This window comes from Procambarus clarkii, chromosome 44 (assembly GCF_040958095.1).
Source record: "Procambarus clarkii isolate CNS0578487 chromosome 44, FALCON_Pclarkii_2.0, whole genome shotgun sequence".
Classification (NCBI taxonomy): Eukaryota; Metazoa; Arthropoda; class Malacostraca; order Decapoda; family Cambaridae; genus Procambarus; species Procambarus clarkii.
In genome coordinates this window covers 17,785,072-17,807,521 of record NC_091193.1, presented here as the reverse complement: position 1 = coordinate 17,807,521, position 22,450 = coordinate 17,785,072, and the positions used below count along the sequence as shown (strand labels likewise).

At 35.4% G+C, this 22,450-nt stretch overlaps 1 protein-coding gene across 3 annotated transcripts in view; it reads left to right on the top strand.

Moving 5' to 3' along the window:
- The window catches only part of inaE (inactivation no afterpotential E), a 204,230-nt gene that overhangs the window by 164,789 nt on the left and 16,991 nt on the right, over positions 1-22,450 (top strand). For 2 of the 3 annotated variants that reach the window (XM_045725884.2, XM_045725887.2), the window contains 6 exons: positions 105-182; positions 638-861; positions 1,690-1,831; positions 2,430-2,632; positions 6,121-6,144; positions 13,144-13,276. In XM_045725884.2, coding sequence (XP_045581840.1) covers positions 105-182; positions 638-861; positions 1,690-1,831; positions 2,430-2,632; positions 6,121-6,144; positions 13,144-13,276 — 804 coding nt within the window. The remainder of the gene's footprint in view (positions 1-104; positions 183-637; positions 862-1,689; positions 1,832-2,429; positions 2,633-6,120; positions 6,145-13,143; positions 13,277-22,450) is intronic. The other variant, XM_045725885.2, reaches the window with a different exon arrangement.

Below are 22,450 nucleotides of genomic sequence, written 5' to 3'. Positions count from 1 at the left end.
CGTTTCATAAATAGTTTTAATAACAGCCTTTCTCTCTCCACCCCCAACACTAGCATACTGCAAAACACTTTAATACCCTCAGTAATGCCTTGCCTCACTCCTAGGATGTGATCACCGACCTTAACGCAGAGAGCGAGCCCCTACCCATGGATGCTATTAAAGAGGACTGGCTTGGACACAAGGTATGCATTATCGATTGCCATACTGTACTTTTGTTACTTAGGGTTTGTGCATCATGATAATGTGCTCTTTAAAATTCTTGTTGAAATAACATCAAGATTTATTAAAAGCTAATACTGTATAACCTAAATAATGAATATGAATTGAAGCAAGTTAATGCAAACAAAACATGGAAATTTAATGTAACAGGAATAATTAATTAGTTTAAGTTTGGAGATAATTTTTTTTTTTTTTTTATTTTGTCACAGTATGATTTTAATTTTAGGAATGATTCAGAAATACTTTGAATATTTTATACTGCCTATGCTCTTTTTTTTTTTTTGTAAAGAATGACTAACAGTTGTTGTTTGTTGTTTTAGATTCAGCTACTCGGAACGAAAGTTCCAAGTACAATAACACATATTGTGAGCCCGTAGTGGACTTGACTTGAAATCAATATTTGTCTTATGTCTTCTAGGGTATGGTGTCTGCAGCAGAGTACATTCGTCGTAAACTTCGTGAAGATAATATCTTGACTCATGCATTTGGTTTTGATACGAGTCGTGGAACACAGATGTATGATATAGTGTTAGTGGGACATTCCTTAGGTGCTGGCACAGCAGCCATTCTTGCCATCCTCCTCAAGCAAGAACACCCAAACCTCAGCTGTTTTGCATACTCCCCACCTGGTGGACTTCTCAGGTGACAAATCCTAAAAAGTTATTTTTGTAAATGCACCAGGGATTAAGAGTTTTTAAGCGAACTATAGTGACTGTCATTGATTCATTTGGTGCAGAGAGCAAATTAGAGATTTTAATCTTTACCTCATGAATATGCATATTAATGGAGTATGCTTAAACCAAGCTTTGATTAACTAAAACCTAGTTATAAATTGCAGATTTATTGTAATATAAAAATGAGCAAAAAAATCAATGCTAAAAAGCATTAGTATATTACTGTGTTAATATATTTGCCAAAGCAAGATGTACATATGCAAGAGTATCCTTAGGAGTGACATTGGTAACTGTGTGTGCATGGACAAATGAGCCTCCAACTCCACCTATTTTCACCTGTTTTATATGTACCCATCTTGGCTACAGTATTTCGTTATAGAAAAGAAGTACAAAGTGTATCATATAAAAACAATATATAAAGTTCTGTATATTGGCTTTACACAGGCACCCGATACATTATACTGTATAAACTATATATATATATACAGTATATTATTTAATAGGATTTATGTGGAAAATTGTATGCACAAAATATCAATAAACATAAATCATATGTGCTAGCTCTGCCTTGTTAGGCTAACATTCTGGTATTGTATCTGGATACAAATAACTATAAAATGAACAGTTCATTAGTTTACAATGCTTGGCCTCAACTATTTCAGTTTTTAAAGATAATCCATGGTAGTACAGTACTAAAAAATTTTAATGTAAAAAGGAAGCAGGCTATTTCTTGTAAACTGAAACTTAACGTGGAAAAATGACAAGTTTGTATAGCTAACCCTTTCATTCTTTACAGCATGCCAGCAGTAGAATATACACGAGCTTTTATCACATCAGTCGTGGTGGGAAAGGATGTTGTTCCTCGAATTGGCCTTCATCAAATGGAATCTATGAGGGCAGACCTTATTAATGCCATCCAGCGATCCAAGGATCCTAAGGTGAGGCCACATATACATGATACAAAAATATTTAATGTGATGTATAAATAGTATTAATGATTCCCAAAAAGTATAGAATAAGCCAGTTTGTAGTGTTGATTTCTTGTATATTTTATGACCGAGCTATAAAGTAATCTGGTTATTTAAGAGTAAAGCTTTGCATAATATACACAATCAGGCAAATTGGAGAGGAAGTGTACAATCCTGTATTTTTTTGTGTTTCATGGATACAGTACTTAATGATAAATTAACAAGTTTGTACTGTACTCTATATGAAAACTGAAGGGCACTGTACACCCAATCCTGTGAAGTAGTGAGTTGCTGCTGTGGATGTTTGCTAGTGTGTGTTTGTGCTTGCTTATTCATGTTTCTGTATTGTGTAAATGATTCAATGAACGAATGTTTCTATATTTTTAACACCTATATGGCTGTAACCTCTCGTTATACTGTTTTGTTTTTTAACTCCAGACTGATGCCTCCTCACCCCTATTAAATGTAGGAAATGATGCACTAATAATGACTATAATGTATTTATGATTAATAAATTGCAACACTGCCAACACAGGATTTTCATTATTATTTGTCAACCTGACATCAGTGGAAAACAATCAGCTCATCTGTAACGTGTTGTGGAGCTTGGGAGGACAGTGGCGAGGCAGAGGAGTTCAACACCACACGAGCAGCCATGAGGGATCATGCCTCTCATCCATCGGATGCATCTATTGCGCTCACCGTCCATCAACCATTGTATCCTCCAGGCCGTATCCTACACGTTGTTCGACATCACCCCGATAAGAGACAGTAAGTTGTGACCAATTCTTCGTTGGCTAAAAATGATTTTAATCATATTTATTTATTTTATTTATTTATATATATATATACCAGAAGGTACATTGGGTTTATGAGAGTACATAGTATTGATGTTTTTACATTCTTGTAAAGCCACTAACATACACATCATTTCTGGCAGGTCCTTAACCACTGTACTGCCCAGAGTGCCCTAAGGCACTCAGAGTTGTGTTATTTTTTTTTTAACTAGGCTATATTTTAATGTTCTTTAATGTTTTCATCACTATGTTTTGAAATGAAAATGGTTGAGTTTGGAAACATTTTGACATTAACTATACCTGAACATTTATAAAAACAACAAATATGTGCTTGACAATTGCACTATGAAGTTTTTGCCAAAACCAGGTGCACAGTGCAGTGGTTAATCTAACAGATAATTTTAAGTAGGTAATTTCTAGCAAAATAGAAAAAATGTTAACAGGTACATTGTAAGAAAATTTGACAAAGATTAGTATATACATTAAAGTAAAATTTGAGGGGTAATCAATAGGTACATTGTAGCATAATTTGAGGACTATTTCAAAGTATAATGCAGTAAATTATGCATTCAATATAACAACCATGATACCCGTATAAGACGATAGCAATGATTACAATGGTGAAGTTGTAAGGCTTAGGTACATATATTGGGGGATTGGGTAGCACTAGATACAGTGCGAGTTTAATGCACTAGGTAGGAAACTATGAAGATGAAATTGGGAACGTTTTGGTTTTATATTTGAATAAGGCAAAAGTTGGACAGCTTTTCAATTTGTTAGGGAGTGAGTTTCATAGGCTAGGTCCCTTTTATTATTACATTTTGTGCCTGTATGCCATATTACAGTACTGTATATGCCTTTTTATTATATATATCAAAACATTTTTCTTTATGAAGTACTGTATTGTAATGCAACATAATATTCAGTAATGCTTCTAAAGTATCTTGTATTATGATTATAAAAAGTGTTTTTTAACTTTAAAGATGAAAATTTACTCATATTAGTAACAAAGGCTAATTTTGTTAAAAAGTTAAAAATATTGTAGCCTATTTTTCCTCATAAATTGAACAAATGTACTGTACACCAATTTATTTTTTATTTATTTATACTGCACTTAATTTCCCAAATTTTAGATATTAATACCTCATATATATATATATATTAGTACCAGACTGGAAAAGTGTAATACTGAAGTTGCATGCCAAAATGAGTAGGTCTTGTCCTGTCATACAGTATGATAACTCAGTTTTATATTCACATGACTATTCTTGAACATGTCCTTACAGATTTATTTTCACACATACCTTTCATGGACATGATGACACCCCTTTCCCCCATCTCTTGCCTTATATTTTATTCTTTAACCTTTTGCATAGTTCTGTATTGCTCTGCTGTTCATATATTTATTTGATTTTGACATACTGTATTTCATAATAACTGTTGTATGTCTTATTTTCATCAACAACAACAACAACATTATTATTATTACCCTGGTTCCCATTTTCTTGGGGTGGGGAGGCATTAGCCAAGTATAAAACATCTAAGCTCCCATCTTAATTTGTGAACTGGCTTTTAGTTGCATAAGGATGACCGAACACAGGATTTTCTTCAAAAGTTATTAGCTGGATATATTTATATTACGTTTTAACAAAATTACGGCAGTTCTGAAAGCAATTTTGAGCAAACGAGGTGCTTTTTTTCATGTAAATCAGTGTAATAAACACAGAGATGTAAAAGAGGAAGGCAAATATATGAGCAGGCAGAAAAGATGGAAGAAATGAGACTGTAGCAAAATTTAAAGCATCTTGAGGAGTTTGAGAATAGTTTAATTAATGAATTTATACATACTTTAAGCATCTGTTTGCCAGCATTGTTTGGCAGGCACTATATATACAGTACTGTACATATTAGTAGTATTTTTAGTAAGCAAGTGATGTTCCTCTATTTTTGAGCCAAATCATCTAGGTTGCTCCTCAAGCTAGGGCTTGGTTCCTTCCCAGACACTATTCACATGCCAAGGGCTTAAATGTTTTGCTCTACCATGGTAAATAACATACAAATGGTCTTGCATAAATAAAATGCTCAAAGACCCCCCCCCCCTGCAAGTGATTAATGGAACCCCAAAGAACACTATCACTCTACTAACTATGAATTAGCAACTACAGCTGCTCCAACCACCAACAAATAGCAGCACTAGCTACCACATCAGGGCTAGGGGGAACAACTAGCCCATATTTTTGTCTGAAATCCATTTGTTTGCACCCAGATATGCAGAGGCCAATTTAGTTATATTGATTGATTAATTGTTCGAGAGAGACTTCCATGGGGGTAGTGCTTTAGTATTTGCTTCATGCATGGTGCTCAGTTATTTGTGGGTCTGACTATAGTGTACCTATATGCTTCAGCTTAGTTTTGAGGGTTTCTTGTCAAAGAAAACCCCCCCAAAACTGGTGGTGGTTGTCAAAGGCCTGTAGAACTCTTTGGCTTGGCCTTCAGCATGGTTTGGCTCCACTTGAGTTGTATTGAGTGTTGAGTTAAATGAAACGCTCATTTCTGAGCCTGTCCCTTGGTTGCTACTGTTCCTGCTTTTTTGCCTCAACTTCGCTGGGTCTTCAACAGCCCCCCATTTAAGACTGCCCCAGCCCTGTTGTGGTACCAAGTGCTGCCACCTAGTGGTTTTCAGAGTAGCTGATAGTTCCTAATCTGTAGTTGGCAGTGATAAGTTAGTGCTTGTCTTTGTTCCAATACTCTCTTTCAAGAGGGTGTTGAGTGGTTTGTTTCAATTTTTTGTAGGAAGTATTTGTTTGGTGGTGAACTGAAATAGATTCACTGTCTCCACTCCCGTAGCAATTCCATTCGCAAAGGTACTTTGCCACGACGAGGGAAAGATCAATTAGAGCCTGGCTAGGGAAGCAAGCGACTGGCTGGCTCGGAAAGGAGCATTTCATTCCACTCGATGCCTTATTTTTTTTCTTATACATGTTGCTCATATTTAAAAAAAAAAACATTTATAGTGGCTCTTAGAATTAGTTTTGTTTTTATATAATAGCTTGGAGGATGAATGTTGTTGCTTTATGTGATGGATTGGTTTCTTGTTGTAATGAAGCATTTTGAGATACAGTAGTGTATGTGTAGTACATATCACTGCTGTATATCAAATTACTAATCTTATTTTTATACAATTTATTCATATTGAAAATATGAATTCAGATTTATTCCTTGTAATATATGTTCAGCACATGAGAATATCTTGGACATAGTTTCAACATACAGTACTGGTACAAAAAAGTCAATTCACAATATTCATGAGTAAATAGTGTATTGCATTAACAATGCCATCACACTTAGCAATGGATTTTCTCAATACCTCCATTTAATTTTGTCATGAAGCTAGACAAAACAGATCAAGTATATAATTTTGCTTCATTTTTGTTTTTATTTTTTTTCCTTGGGGCACATCAGGCAGAAATATGAGTCCAGGTGGAGGTAAGTTACAAGCTGTGAATGGGACGGTACAAATAGCATCCATTTTTGTCTTGTGTGATAAGACTTCAAGCACAGTGGAACATGTCTAAACCATTCAGTACATGCTTCTGAATTATTCAAATGTCTTTCCTTGTGTTACGTACACTAACTGTTGGTAATGTTGCACTCTGATTTTAATGCTTGGATAGAACTTGTATACTCGTGGTATTCTTCATTCTGAAGGTACACTATAGCAGGCCATAGGTGTATTAGTTCTCAAGTTAAATTTTCATGTTGATTTTTCCTTGGCATTAGATAGGAAGATTTGTCTCTGGGATTTATTTGACTTTATTTTGTGGAATAATTTGTTTAAAATGTAACCTTTTAGAATAATTTGGCAACTTAAAATTTGTGTAAATAACCCCAGGTAACTACACAATGTAGCCATTCTCAGACGACTTCTTACAGACATAGTTCATTAATGGTAATTCATGTGCAGGATGACATTGTTACCAGTTGTGTAGTGTCAATACTCTTATCTCGCTACTTAATTACATTTGGAAATTTTGTACTTAGGCCCACACACTCAAGAGGAGAAAATACCTTGGTCACTCCTTCAGAGTTCTTCACAGAATTTAGTCAATCTTGATAATGACATTGAATGTATGTCCTCAAAGAGCTTTACTCTTCATCAATAACTAGTTTTTAAAATTGTAAAGTTGAATGTTGGTGTAACTAATTTAAAAATTAAACTAACTTCTACCTTTTAAACCCATATGAATAAGAGTATCCCAATAGAGGGTTTGCCTGAGTGTGTGTTCAGATGAGGACAAATTAAATAAAGGAAGCAAGAAAAATGGGGAAAAGGAAAAACATGGGGTCATGATTTTGGAAAATATGGTTTTGCTGTAGTTTGTAATTTTGATGAAAGGTGTTGCAGTGTAATGTAACAAAAGAAAACAGCCATATTAATTAAAAAATACTTAGTACATTAGGAAATAACCATGATCAGTGATGCAGCATTACAGTAGTGTGTGCTAAAGAACTTTTAAATATTTTCTTTGTTTTCATAGTTTTCTCTAATAGTTATTTATATTATGTGAAAGTAACGATCAAGTGTAGAATATTTAGACACATGAAGCATTTGAGAAAATTATCACTAGCTTGACTTTCCACTGTCTTGAAAAGTCTACTTTCACTGCTTTTCTTTTCTTGACAGACTTGAGCATGATATCAAGTATATATATTTTGCATGCTCACTAAACTAATGTTCTTATACTTACTGATCATTTGTTTATCTTTTAAACATACCCACTGCTTCACTTCATCACCCTTAAAAATGGGTACGTCTTTTGGATTGTATTAGGTGCTGCACTCGGGCACAACACACTTGGATCAGTATACAGTATCATCAAGTTTTGCACTCGGTAGGGCAGAAACTAGATGATAAACTAAAGCAGTATAAAGAATTTCAATGTCACTATGATTGCCTATCTTCCCAGTACAGTTAAGTTGCTATACCATGCAGTGATATACTTCAGCAAAAATAAGTTTTCTTTGCTAATTTAATTTTTAATATTTTTACCTTGACCTCTACATCCTCGCTCAGCATTCACCAGAAATAAGCTTTGTCAGTGACCATATAGTCAGTGAATGCTTGAGCCTTGCACTTGCCATTAAGATTAAGTTGTGGATGGATTTTGTTGAAGTCCATGATGTTCTGAGCTGTCCTCTTTCCTTAAGGTAATTATCCATAGGATTATGAACAGCTAATTAGGATGACATATAGACTGATATCACAGGAAACTTTTGAAGCAGTCCCTGTATAATTGCAATTAGTGCACAGGGAGTCGCTGAAAAACATTGTCTAGCCCAGAATTATCAACAGCTCTTGAAAGGTTATCAAAGCCACTTTCATCCACAAGTTGAAGGCAAAATATGACTCGAAATTTAAGCCTCAAGTAATGCAATAAGCCTGCAAGGTATGAAAGGCTAGAAAGTGAGATATGAAAGACTTGCTCTCACTCTATAGTCACTGATAGGTAAGCACCAAAGGATGGCTCCTTTTAAATTACCTGCATTAACATACTTTCTGACTAAATGGCAAGCAAGAACCAGGTTTTTTATTAAGTTTGACCTGGTTTCCTTGTTCTGGAGCTGCAAGTTTCATATTTAAAGTTCGGATTCTCATTGCTGGGAACAGGAATCTATTAGAATTATCAAAGTCTATCTAAGCTAATGAGTTAGGCAACTCACAATCATAGCCTAATTCCTGAGAACCTATTTACTGCTGAATGAAGAGACATCAGATGGAAAAATATCTTTTGTCCTTCATGGGAATCAAACTTGGGGACCTTTTGGTTGAGAACAAACTGTGATGATTATGATTGAACTGCATTATTCAGGGGTTCAATGCCATTAGTGCACAGCATTAATTTAGCTGTGAGACCTTTTATTATTCATAGTTCTCTGAAATATCTGACAGATATGCTTGAGGTTCCCATATTCTATTGTTGTGTATCATAATATACTTTAGTTCACTGTTTTTACTTATGTGCTGGTTAGTGAAAGGATGGAGGGGGGTTCTGTACCTCCTTTGTCCTTTTGGGGAGAGAGGGGGGTTGCAGGGGTGTCCTGAGGGGTTTCTGGCATTTCCTTCCTATAGGTGGAAGGGGGGGATAATTTCATCTACAGAGGGATGAGGCAGTTGCTTTGGCAGCACACTTGTCAGTCATCTCTAGTATGAAGTTTGCCACAACTTTTCTGTTTGGTTCAGATGTGGACCAATCCTCTTCCTGGTCTATGATGATGTCAGTTAAAGGCAGCATTTGAGGAACCTGTATGGTTTCCTTTTGATTTTTCTGGGGTTCAGGAGCCCAGAGCAGAGAAAATTTTTCTTCATTATGGGGCTTTGTAACCTCCCCACATGCAGTATGTGATAGATAAATTCTTAGATGACAGCATATGTCAACCTGTACTGAATAAGGAATATTCTTGGGTTAAGATAGCTTACATCAAATGAAAAAATTCACTGTGCAGTACTGCAGTAATTTGTGGTAATTGTGTTCTGCTTTTAAATCCTTATATTTATAAAAAATTTACATTTCTCTGGCTATTATTACCCAATAATGAGAGAAATTTTATTACCTGAAAGCCATGAATTAGTAAAATTTTGGAGTATGTGGCTTGATCACCCATAAACATTCACAGTACTGTATACTTGAAATAATTAAAAGTTGCAACAATTTTCTAGATTTTTCTTGGCATACCCTATATTTTAAAATTTTCCTTGAATCCTGTTGGAGAGAATTTTAAATTATGGGGAAACTTCTGTCCAAATTTCAGGAGTTGATATGAAAAATCGTAATTTTATCTAAAATTTGTTATGTCTAAAAATATATGGAATTGTTAAAATAATTTTCTCCATACTTAACATATTTCTCTCAATGTAAAGAAGAAACAATTTTTTTTAAAGATTGCACAAAATTGTACATATATGAGAGCTGAGAGAAATGTGTATACCAAGGGTTAAACCTTGTTTCCACTACACATACTAACCTGCTAGAGTTTACTCCACCACACCTATCATCACACACCACTAGTATGCCTGTGTTTACACCCCCCAAAATTCTACTGTCCACTTGGGTTGGACAGTAGAGCAACGGTCTCACTTCATGCAGGTCGGCATTCAATCCCCGTCAAAGTAGTTGGTACCATTCCTTACCCTCGACCCATCTCAAATCCTAATCCTCATCCCTTCCCAAGTGCTATATAGTCATAATAGCTTGATGCTTTCTCCTGATAGTTCTCACTTCCCCAAACCCATCCACACAGTTCTTTAAAAGTTTGTCATCCCACCTTACCTGAGGTTCCTGAAGTTTTACTATATTCAGCAAGGAGTTAGTGTTCAAACTGAACCTATCTCTACAACTGTAGACAGAACCTAGTCTACAGTTCTTCATGGCTGGAATGCAATGTTTTATTTTATCTTTATCACCCTTGCTGTTCTTTGATGATGGGGAGAAGTACAGTTGGTGCTCTTGGAAGTCTACAATAATTTTTTTTTTTTTTTTTTTTTTAACACAGGTTTTCAGGCTGTAGACCATTGCTGTTGGTTCCATTCACAGGCAATGGACCAGAGGTTCGCTGTATCAAATTTTTGTTAAAGGTCGAAGTTTGAGATTGGGTTCGTCACCTACCCTAGTGTCTGCCTTCACAGCTGTTGCATCATTGCCCGAAATGTTCACGCCAATTGTTATTCTGCATTTTGAATTCCTTGCTACACCTTTATCTGCTGACAGGCAGTGTTTCCTTCCCACTTTTCTGTATTACCAACTGTAGCACAAGGTGTTTCAGTTGAAACCAATCCTTCTAACTCTTGAGGTAAGGATTATCAGCCCAGGATATTTGAGGCTTCTGGATGGTTCTGTGTAAGTGCAGCTCCCAATCTCTGGAAAAAAAAAAAGAGATCGATATGATGAATTATTAAAACGTTCAAAATCACAATAATTGAAAAAATTGAAAAGGAGGTATTTTTAAACTTACAACTTAAGGAACATAGGCCATAGATTAGAGCTAAAAATTCAATGGTGTCATTTTTAACGAATTCCCTCTTGTGAACACAGTTGTAGACAGATTGATGCCAAAACCATCAAAAGTTTCAAAATGTCATATGACAAAGATTAGAAGAAAGATGATACACTACTTATGAAGCCTGATAAACCAGGGGTGCATAGACTGTCAGCAGAGGAACACAAAGAACATTGTGCGAGGAGCATATGCTACGCTTTTAACTTCAGATTCAATTTGAGTTACATGGATAGTAGAATAATAAACTGTTCATGACTTCTGTGAGACCAAAATTGGAATGTACAGCAGTTGAATGGTGCCCATATCTCAAGAAGCACATCAGTAAACTGGAATAGGTGCAAAGACATGCAACTAAATGGCTTCTGGAACTGAAAAACAAAAGCTGTTAGGAGACGTTAGAAGTATTACATATGCCAAAATTAAAAAATAGAAGAAAAAGAGGCAATATAATTACTATGTACAAAATAGTAATGCAAATCAACAAAATTGAAAAGGAAGAATTCCCGAGACCTGGAACCTCAAGAACAAGAGGTCATAGATTTAAGCTAACTAAACAAAGCTACCGAAGGAATACAAAAAAATTAACTTTCACAAACAGAGGTTTAGATGGAACAAGTGAAGTGAGATGTTGGTGGAGGACAAAACCATCAGTAGTTTCAAAGCATTACTGTAAATGATAATGCTTAGATGAGGAGACATTTCTTTAAAAACCCACCAGTGTGTGTGTGAATTATTTTTTTCTAACTTTACCCTTTGGTGGTTCCATGGGTTATTTTTCTGATGTCCCAGTCTCTGACCAGGTTTCTTGGTTCATGACTTGGTCAGCCAGACTGTTAGTAATTGCAGATCTCAGTCTGACATAGGTGCTGCAGCCTGGTTGATCCAGTATGCTTTATCGGTGTTTCTTAATTTTTATGTTAACATAATTAGGGGCCTGTTGACAATTTCCTATACATTTATCTAAATTTACCTGAAGGTGACTTGTTTCTATTTCAAGATGGGTTGTTGAAAAAACTTTTTTTCCTTTAATGTTTATATATTTATTAGTGTTCTTTTCCCTATTTATCACTGGGGCTCTTTATGCACAGTCTGCCATGCCTCATGATCTCGTATAGAATTATTACAGTATGTAGATTTGGACCCAGCCCCTCTTAATATTTTCCAATTGTAGTATACTATGTATCTTTCTTGCCTGTATTTTTTTGGAACATGATCGAACTTTTCATTCTCATTTTTCAGTAAGAATCTGCATCTGAAAATTATAATATATATTATGAAATCACTGATCTTTTTAAACTAACAAATATTTACTTGGGAGGTAAACACCAGTGAAAAAAGTCAAGTTTGTCATTTTATCAAAAAGGTAATTTTTATTTTGGTCTCGTGAATACAATATATTGGTGTATACGATTCGTCTTGAAATCGTCCGTGGCACATGTTCCAAATCTTGGTTTTATTTTCAGTTCATTCTTTTGTATTATAGTACATTAGAAAACAATAATACAGCACTCTATAATCCTTGGCATGAAGAGCTACAACTATCCTACAGTATATTTCTTTTCTTTTCTTTTCTTTTTTCCTCTAAATATAAGGTATCAAAGCTTTCAGCCCTTGTAATTTTGGGTAAGAAGAACATTTTTTTTTTTTTGTATTGCCACTCATCAGTACAAGAGTGTGTACGAATGTTCTTCTTGATTCTGCATACTTTTAGAAATTATGCAATTGTTAATATAGCCTTTTCAATATTATTTCAACCTTTATTTGAATTATTCGTGTTACGGGTGTTTATTAAATATTATATCACACAATGTTAATTTTTTTAATTTATCAAGAAACTGCCTTTTGTACAGTTGTTAGTACAGTATTTATATATTTTCATCCTGTATAATATATACAGTATATTTTACTTTTTTACTTTTTATATATTTTACTTTTTTCATTTTATTTCTTTTGAGTTCATTGAGTTAGTAATATCTAGGAATATATTACTGTAGTATTGTATACCAGGAAATTATGGCAAGCAGTAGTACCAAAGAACACTGAAAATGAAAGAGTGAATTTAAACAGATATGTTAGTGAATTAATCAGGAAAATAAAAAAACAGAAATACTTGAGCAGTTTCCAGTATTTCACTTAACATACTGTAAGTTGATAAAAGAACATAATGATAGACAATACATCTGATTGCATATATCTGATTGTAGCGTAGCATTTCTCATTAGTTAGTATGAATGTTTTCTTGTGCAGTATTTATATAATTTAGCCCAGGCTAAATTACTCCTACAGGTATTTTGTTTTATTGTTTGCCATCTTTTGATCTCTACATCATATCTTCCTTCTTTTATCATTTGAATATTCTCCCAACCTGCTCGTTTTGTTCCGCACTCCTTTCCATCCCTTTAACAAAGCTGACCATGTTGTCTTCTGTAGACGGTGGCTGCGAAGGCCTCAGCCTGTGTACCAGGCAGTGTGGAGAGATAACGAGGACTTCGACGAGGTGCTCATTTCACCATGCATGATCCAAGACCACATGCCGGATAAGGTTCTCAAGTCTTTAGAGAAGGTAAATGTATGACCATTTTAAAAGAGTGAGATTTTAAATGGATAGTGAAAAAAAATATTTGGTTATTGAAGATTTATTTTTTTAAGAGGATGCTGTATTACAGTGCTGTACATGTTTATATTAATATAATCATGCAAATCCAGTATACTGTATAGGATAAAAGGATGGTTTTGAGGAGGTTACATTTTTTATTATTAATATTAAAAAGATTTAAGGTACCTCTTAAGATATATTGAATTCTAGTTGGTGTAAGTACTCATGACTCGAATAATGAAAGGATTTTGCATTTGTACAGAGAAAAAGACATTATAATACAGTACAGGTATATATGCTGCACATATTCTCAAGGGTCTGGAAGGACACAATTTTAATACAAAAACTTGCACTTATGCTAGTTTTTGTGTGTGTCTTTTTAAAATGGCATTGTTGTAGAAGGGTTATTGGTGACTTTTGAAGCATGGCTTAAGTGGATCCTGACAGTTTAACTTAAACTGGTGAGCAGTAGCTATCCTCACAGAGCAAATGTATGGGTGTAATCACAATGTGATCACAATGTAATTACAGAACTGTACTGTAAAATCTGTGGCTGTAAGGGATATATGGATTCAATATCTGCGGATGTGATATAAATACTTGTACTGTAATGTGATCAAGATGAATGCAAAGATGATTGCAAGTTCATAGGTTAGTTTGAAATTAGAAAATTAATGTGTGTGTGTAATATATATAAAATATAATATACAAGGGGTGACTTTTTTTTATATAAATTTTAACAACATAATAAATACAACATTGAAGATGTTGCTCATAGAGTGGTGGTACAGTGGTACAGCACTCGGCTTTGCATCACGCGGGCGGAGGTTCTAGCCCCAACAAGGACATTTGCAATTTTCAGGTATTGTATATCTAATCACATATATATACTGTATGCTACATGTACCACTGGTGTGGCACAGTGGACGAGTGACTCTGGACAACCTCACCTCTGGGTTTGGACACCTTGACGTGCATAACAGGCTTTGCGGCACTGACAACAGTTTTAAAATACTCTACAGCATACTGTACAGTACAGCTGTACTGGTACTTACTAATCTACAATACTTTAGATTTTGTTTTAATATTTTTCGTGGAATAAATTTGCCTATGAGTTTCCTAGTCAAACATAAATATAACAGATTTGTAATTTTGCAGTTAAATATTTACGGTGTTTGAATGTTTGCCATGTACTGTATTAGAATTTTTTGTATTGTATTTAATTTGTCATTTCCACTAGTTGCAGTGCCAAAAGAAAAGAAAATTGTTCTTTTGAAGAATGAGTATTGTAACATGTTTGGGATTGATGGTAACGGTGAGAAAAATGTGTTTTAGAAGCAGTGACTAAATTTGAATATGGGACTAAGATTAATCTTAGCCTATATAGGACTAAGATTAACTTCCAAGTGGCAAGTTTAACAACGATACCTTCAGTTAAATCATAGTATAAAAATCTTGGTAATTTAATGTCATTGTAGATATATTTTGGTAGCTTAGGGAAAGCTACCATTTTATTAGAAAAGGTTAAACCAAGCAAAAAATATACATTCTAAATATCAGATCTCCTTATCCCTCCATCCATGTAATTTTTCACTCATTTACGTAAATGTATTGAAATATACAGTATTGGAAATCATGAACATGTTGTACTGTAACTGCATGATGGAAGTAAGTGAAGGTACAGAGCTGCGGGTAAAAGGAAGATGCCTATTCATAATTTACCTTTCTTTATCTTTATACAAATTACATGCAGTACAACATATACTATAGAGAAAATGCCTTTAGGTGTGTAGGCATTTACAAGTGTATGATGTACAGTGCTAGCCAAAAGCAAAGCATGATGTACAGTTTTTAGTACATGAGTGCATAATTTTATGGCTGCTAGTACAGAAGTGCATGATGAGCAGGGGTAACTAGTACAAGAGTGCATGATGCCCACAGTAATTAGTACAAGTGTGCATGATACATAATGTTGCTAGCTCAAGAGTGCATGATGTAGAAGGCTATTAGTATGGGTGTGCATGGTTATAGGGTTGCTAGTAAGAGTGCATTATACGTGATAAAGTACTGGTAATGCCAAAGAGTGAGCAACTTGCAGTTTGATGGGTGGTACACTGTGTTGGGCTCTGGTTTACAAATAAACAAAATATATATACAGTTCTGTATATATAATATAAATATTTTTTACCCTAATTGCTTGCTTCTATTTTTCTAAGGTGCTATATTTTTGTAGATGCTTGTCACATTCACTATGTCACAATTTCACATGTTTTATGGGTGAAATATAGATTACTCAATATTTTCTCCTTCATTTTTGGGAGGGCCCCTCTCAGTTGCTGCCCGAGCTTAGTGCTGGTTTAGTCAAGCCTTAGGTATATGAATTAGGCCTCAAGTGCCTTGGGTATATGAACTAGACCTCAAGTGCCTTGGGTATATGAACTAGACCTCAAGTGCCTTGGGTATATGAACTAGACCTCAAGTGCCTTGGGTATATGAACGAGACCTCAAGTGCCTTGGGTATATGACCTAGACCTCAAGTGCCTTGGGTATATAAACTAGACCTCAAGTGCCTTGGGTATATAAACTAGACCTCAAGTACCTTGGGTATATGAACTAGACCTCAAGTGCCTTGGATATATGAACTAGATCTCAAGAGATCTACTCTTGCATAATGGGACCCAGGACCAGAGGTGAGGAGAGCTTGGAAAATAAGAGATTAATCAGAAACTTAGAAAAATACCACTAGTAAGTGTACTGTAAGTGCAACAATACAAGCCACCACTCGATGAAAATTATGTACCAAGGGCAACAAAACAAAGGATTGTTACCATAGTGTAAAAACCATAATTGTGATGTATCTGATCGGCCCGCGCAGGAATATCCCTGCAAAAAAAAAAAAAAACTCCAGGTGGCAGCCTAGGTTAATTGGTGTCCCATTCTCGTCTTCCACCCCTCCTTTCCTCACTCACTTGGGCACAGCTTTAGGGGCATGGTAACTGTAACAGGGGCACAGCCTCAGGGGCATGGTAACTGTAACAGGGGCACAGCCTCAGGGCCATGGTAACTGTAACAGGGGTACAGCCTCAGGGGCATAGTAACTGTAACCAAGTCTGTGGTCTTGGTCATCCATGGAATATTTGTTCCCTCGGTGACCATTTCTTTGTATTGTTTCACTTCTTCCTAAATGTGTTTTGTCACCAGCGTTCTATGATCTCTAGTGTTATATTTCTAGCCGTGTGTTGTCTAACATACTACGAGCACTCCTTGTGTGTGTGAGCAGATTTGCACTTTTACCGAGGATGCACTTGGATTGCACAAGTGATTATTCTTTTCCATGGGTGCCTGCATTTTTTTCTCACTTGTGATTATGGCTGGGGTTCAGGGTTTGTTCAAATGAGATGCTCTCCTAGCACCTCGCATGCCTACTCGTCTGCTTGACAGCATGGGTAACTGGTCTCCCTCATTTGTCAAGTCTTGCTGTTAAATTATGTGGGAGAATTATTATTCCTTATTTAAGGGTCAAGAGTAATAAAGTTAAAGGAAAATGAAGTTTTAATGTAGACTTAAACTGTCTAGCAGAAACTTAAAAATATGATGATTAGACATCATGCATTCTTCATCCTTTTTAGAGAAACATCCATACTGTGTAAAGCCAATTACCTCTAACTGTATATTTAAATACTGTACTTTATTAAACCAACAAATCTCTATTCAGCTCAAGAACTATGGGCAGAAGTAATAATAATAATAATAATAATAATAATAAAAATCCCTAAAAAATCAAACTAATGTGATGTATATATAAAGGAGAAAATCAATTGGGTCAATGAGGTGACTCGAACCAGTGATCAAGGTACTCTCATCCACGCAACTTGGACTAGCTTCTACTAAAGCCTCCAGACTTCCTGTGAATTCAGTGGAATCTCAGGGTGTATAAATTTTACCATGTCGTGGTACAGAGGTAAGGTGTGAGGTTGGGAGTACCTTGATCGCTGGTTCAGGTCGCCTCATTGCCCCAATTGATTTTCTCAATAATAATAATAAAATAATAATATTATTATTATTATTTTATTCATACAATGTACAATACACTGGACATGTTAAAGTGATTACACTTTAGGTAAAGGACATGGTAGTGTGTGAACAGTTGTGTGCTCAATATAAGAAAAATGATTGGGCATTCAAGCTTGACATTGAAGGTACAGATTATGTAACTGTGTAAAATGGTAAAAGAAGCAAGTTTCTTAATTCATTATACTATATTCTTAGTTAATTAAGTCATATCCCGTAGATATAGATTCTTTAGAGTTGGACTTTAAAATTAGTTTTGGAAAATAGCTCTGCAAGTTAAAGGGAGAAATGCTATACTTTCCAGATTTAGTGATAAGTCATGTTGTAATATAATTAATAAATCTGTGTATATTATGAAAATTTTGTCAATGAATTATATCATAATCTTAAAGAATCTCTTATGAAAAATAAAATATGAACAAAACTGAAAATGTTAAAACTTACTGTTATTCTTAAAATACGGATAATAATACGAGAGATTAGTTTTACTAGCCGTTTGATAATTGTGTGTGAAATAATGTCATAATTTGTTCTCATAATGACAACATCAATGTCACACTTCTGTTCAGTACTTCCTAATCTAACATTCCTTGCTGAAGCCTGCACAATTCATGATTTGTCAGTTGAAACATTTCCTATACAGTATTCAGCTTCCAGTAAGAATGGTGAATAAGAAACTTGACGTGTGTTGTAAATTTGCTGAATTATTGTGTGAGAGGAGTACTTGTTAGCATAATGAAAGGAGTATTTGCTCAATAACCAAGAGAAGTTTATATGCTTAGAATCAGAGCATAAAATTACTTTGCAAAATTCAGATTTATCACCAAAGAAAATTTGATAAATTAAAAGTATTGACAGTGTTTGTATGGTGCATATTTAACAGTAACAAATATAAATAACTATAAGAAATTATCAATCAGGTTTTCTTTTTATATACATGTATGAAAGTGAATGGAGAAAAATATAACATGTATGGCTGATTAATTACATTTTTCTTACAGAGGTGTTTCTGGGCTGGCCCCTCAGTAGCTTTCCAGTGCTCTGCAGGCTCTGGTATCAGACATGTATAATGCTTCCAGGCCTCTGGACTTGCACATATCTGCTATAAACCAGGAGTATAATCTGGCTTGCTCAGAGAGGTGAAGGTTGCATGGGGATCGGCGATTGATACAAAACTGAGAAACTGTCCAAAAGTAGAGGCAAAAAGTCATGAATCTTGATAGAGAAAAACTAGAAAACAAAGCAAATGATTTTCTGCAAGTAAACAACCATCCCGCTAACACTTGTACATTCCATCAGATGGCAGCCCAAATGTCCAACTGGCCAGCATGCTCACTCATATGTCTGGTACCCGCAATGACACACTGGCTTCTTTGTGTACCTGTACTTCTACTAAATAGATTAGTGGTGTGGATGTTTCTCCCTCTCTCTCAAGTTATCTCTGGCATTTTTTTTTTACCTCCAATTGGCTCATGGTTTCTGCTGTATCTACAGTATGTGGTTTTTGGGCCAGGTTGTATCACTTTGATCTCCTCCTATGTTTTTTATCTAGTCATAGATGGTTGTATCAAGTTAAAACAAGGTAGTGGTGAAGGCCAAAACTGTCAGTACTTTCAAAGCATTATATTACAGAGTACTGGGAAAATGGAACACCACAAGTGGAACTCTCATCCCATAACTACACTTAGGTAATTACTCTTTGCAAAAAGAAGGGGTTTTGTTCTTTTCATCCTGAGGGACTGTTCTTTACCACTCTAGCCTTCTCTGTCCTTTTTAGCCAAGATAAAGTTTCCTTTTCTCTGTGTAGGAGGTCTTCACTTGTTGATTGGTTTGTTCTGTCATAGGTCGATCTGTACTCTGGCTGCTGGAATTCATTCTAAATAAGTGTAAAGTAATGAATATGGATAATGGAGATAGGCCTGTATTTAACTACTCCATAAGGGTAAGGCAGTTGCAAGAAACAATGAGAGAAGGACCTAGGAGTAGACATAATCACAACACTAACACCAGAAGCTCATGTGAATGGGATAATGGTAGCAGCATATGGGATCTTAACAAACAGAAGAACATAACTTAAGAATTATTATTTATTTTGTTGGGGACAGGCAGCCTGTTTGCATGTGTGTGTACTCACCTATTTGTACTCGCCTATTTGTGCTTGCGAGGGTTGAGCTTTGGCTCTTTGGTCCCGCCTCTCAACTGTCAATCAACTGCTGAACAGATTGCTGAGCCTACTGGGCTCTATCATATCTACATTTAAAACTGTGTATGGAGTCAGTTTCCACCACATCGCTGCCTAAAGCATTCCACACACACCTAAAACCTAAAACACACCTAAACTGTGTGTGTGTGTGTGTTGTGTGTAATTACCCAAGTATAGTTACAGGATGAAAGCTATGCTCGTGGTGTTCCATCTTCCCAGTACTCTGTAATATAATGCTTTGAAAGTAATGACAGTTTTGGCCTCCACTACTCTCACTTAACTTACTCCAACCATCTACCACTCCACAAAAGAAAACTTTGTAATATTTTTGTTGGCACCGTTGTTTACTTAGCTTGAATATATGACCTCTTGTTTTTGAGGTTGCCAGTTTCAGGAATTCCTCTGTCAATTTGGTCAATTATCATTACAGGTATTATCTTGCAAGCAGTAATCATGTTGCCACTCTTTCTTCTAGCCTTGGCTCTCGGGGTACCTGTTTACTGCTAGGTGATAGGAAATGAAAATTCCTGTCTCCACCCCTAGATTTCCTACTTTTTACCATGGGGATGGGGTGTGTCTTGGGCTGGCACATGAGAGTTCTGGCCAGCTGGAGCGACGGGTGTTTTCTGCTGCCTTCTGGCGACACACACGTCAGTGCAATGGTTGTTTACCTGCTACAAACTTTCATTTGCTTTGTTGTCTTTTCTTTTCCTTCCATCGAGATTTGTGGTTTTTGAATCATTGGTACTTTCTCATCTTGATTTGTCATAGATCTGTGCAAGTTCAGAGGCTTTGAGCACTGGAGAGCTACTAAGGCCTACCCAAAAAAAGGGGGCATTTCATGACATTCAATGCTTGGGTTTCTTGGGTCATTATTACCATTTTTGCTTCTTTTATATCCATGCATTAGGCCAGATTTTTTTTTAATGAATTACTTTTTGAATCTTCAAACTCAATGACAGTAAATAAGCAAATTTACACTCAAATTACTTTTCCTTTTACTTAACATGCAATTTATTTACATATAAAAAAATATATATACAGTAGTTATATATATAGTTATACAGTATAGTCATAGTTATATATATAGTCATATAAAAAATATATATATAGTAATTGAGTTCACAGTCCAAAAAATTTGTAAAGGGGACGTTCCCTACCTGAGGTTCCATTTTGTGTGTGTGTGTGTACATACAGTACATATACACTGTATGTATACACGTGTGTACATATATATATACACACACACACACACACACACACAGTGGAACCTCAAGTAGAGAAAGTCCCTCTTTACAAATTTATTGGGTTGCGGACTCAATTTCTTTGGAAAATTCGAATCTACAGGTAGTTACAAACTTTGCCCCGCTTTGCTGTCGTAGCTCAGTCGATTAAGGCAGCGTCTGGGATGCTCTCAGATGCAGGTTGGAATCCTCGTCATGGCCCTTGTGAATTTGTTCGTTTAACTTTGCCTAGCCTTGCGACTTTGTTGATACACATATGGGTCGACCAAGCGCATCGTTCCTGGTGGCACGAGTGACCACGTTTCAGTTTACCAGTGTCTCTTGCTTAGTGATGCTCGCTCATGAATTCTTTGTAAAGAATTTCATTATTTTTTCTGATTAAATGGTTTTTGAACATAAAAATAATTATATATCATGCCATGGGTCCCAAGAAAGTCAGTGATAAAGTTCAACCTAAGAAAATAGTCGAGTAGAGGATGTCCCTTCCTCATTAAGAAAATGTGTGAAGTATAAGAAGAACAGCAAAGTTTTGTTGAAAAAACTCTCCCAGATAAAGCTGTAGCAGGTCGTTGCATTAACCTTTTTAATGATAATGTGATGTCTCGCTATAGACAATTGTTAAAATGTTGGGGGGAAAATAAGTGTCTTTAGACAGATTCTTAGCAAGCAAACAGACAAGCAAGCAGTGAGCCACAACCACGTCCTAGTGGTATACCTGCAAAATGTAGGGAAGAGAATACCACAGAGAAGTCATCACTGCCTGATGTTGAAAGGGGACTTCCCTTCCAAACACTAACACCTTTCCTATTCCCCCTTCTTCACCGTCTTCCATGTGCCAACAAGTCATCAATAAAGATAAGCTATACCTTGTACATTCTATAGTACAAAATATTTGTGTATTATGTATGAAATGTATTTTGAAGTTAATATTTTTGGGAGTGTGGAACGGATTAATTCAATTTACATTATTTCTTATCGGAAAATTTGTTTCGGGTTTGCGAATTTTCAACTTACGACTTGTCTGTGGGAACAGATTAAATTAAAAAACCAAGGTATCACTGTACATATTTAGATTTAGATTTAGATTTTATAAAATAAACTATAGTAAAATTGATTGTTCTTGTATTTTTTCTGCTTGCAGTTTTTTGCTGTTAGACATTGGACAATTTTTGTTGAAACAAGCTCACTAGTTTATAGACTACATAAAGGAAGAGTATATGAGCATTATGCCGACTAGCCATGTGGACCATAAATGAGTGCTGTCAAATAATTTTTGTATCCCTCTAATGATACAGTATGTAAATTATTGAGCATGCATCTGTATCAGTCAACCACCGTTACTCGATTTTAAATTGTAAAACTTACTGATTTCACTTGCCAAAACTGAGAAATTCTGTGAATGAATTAAAAAATAATCTGGCCTCATAGACATTAATTTTGATATTTTTTACAATGCATTCTTTAGTTAATACCTCATTACAGCATTTTGCATGATCAATCACCTGCATGCGCTCCTTCCTGAGAAAATGACCTTCAAGGCTCTTCGTCTGTAGCTTTACTGTATATACACCTTTATTTTGTATTTATTAGTTTTATATTCTTTTATGTTCAGGTGTTATCCCA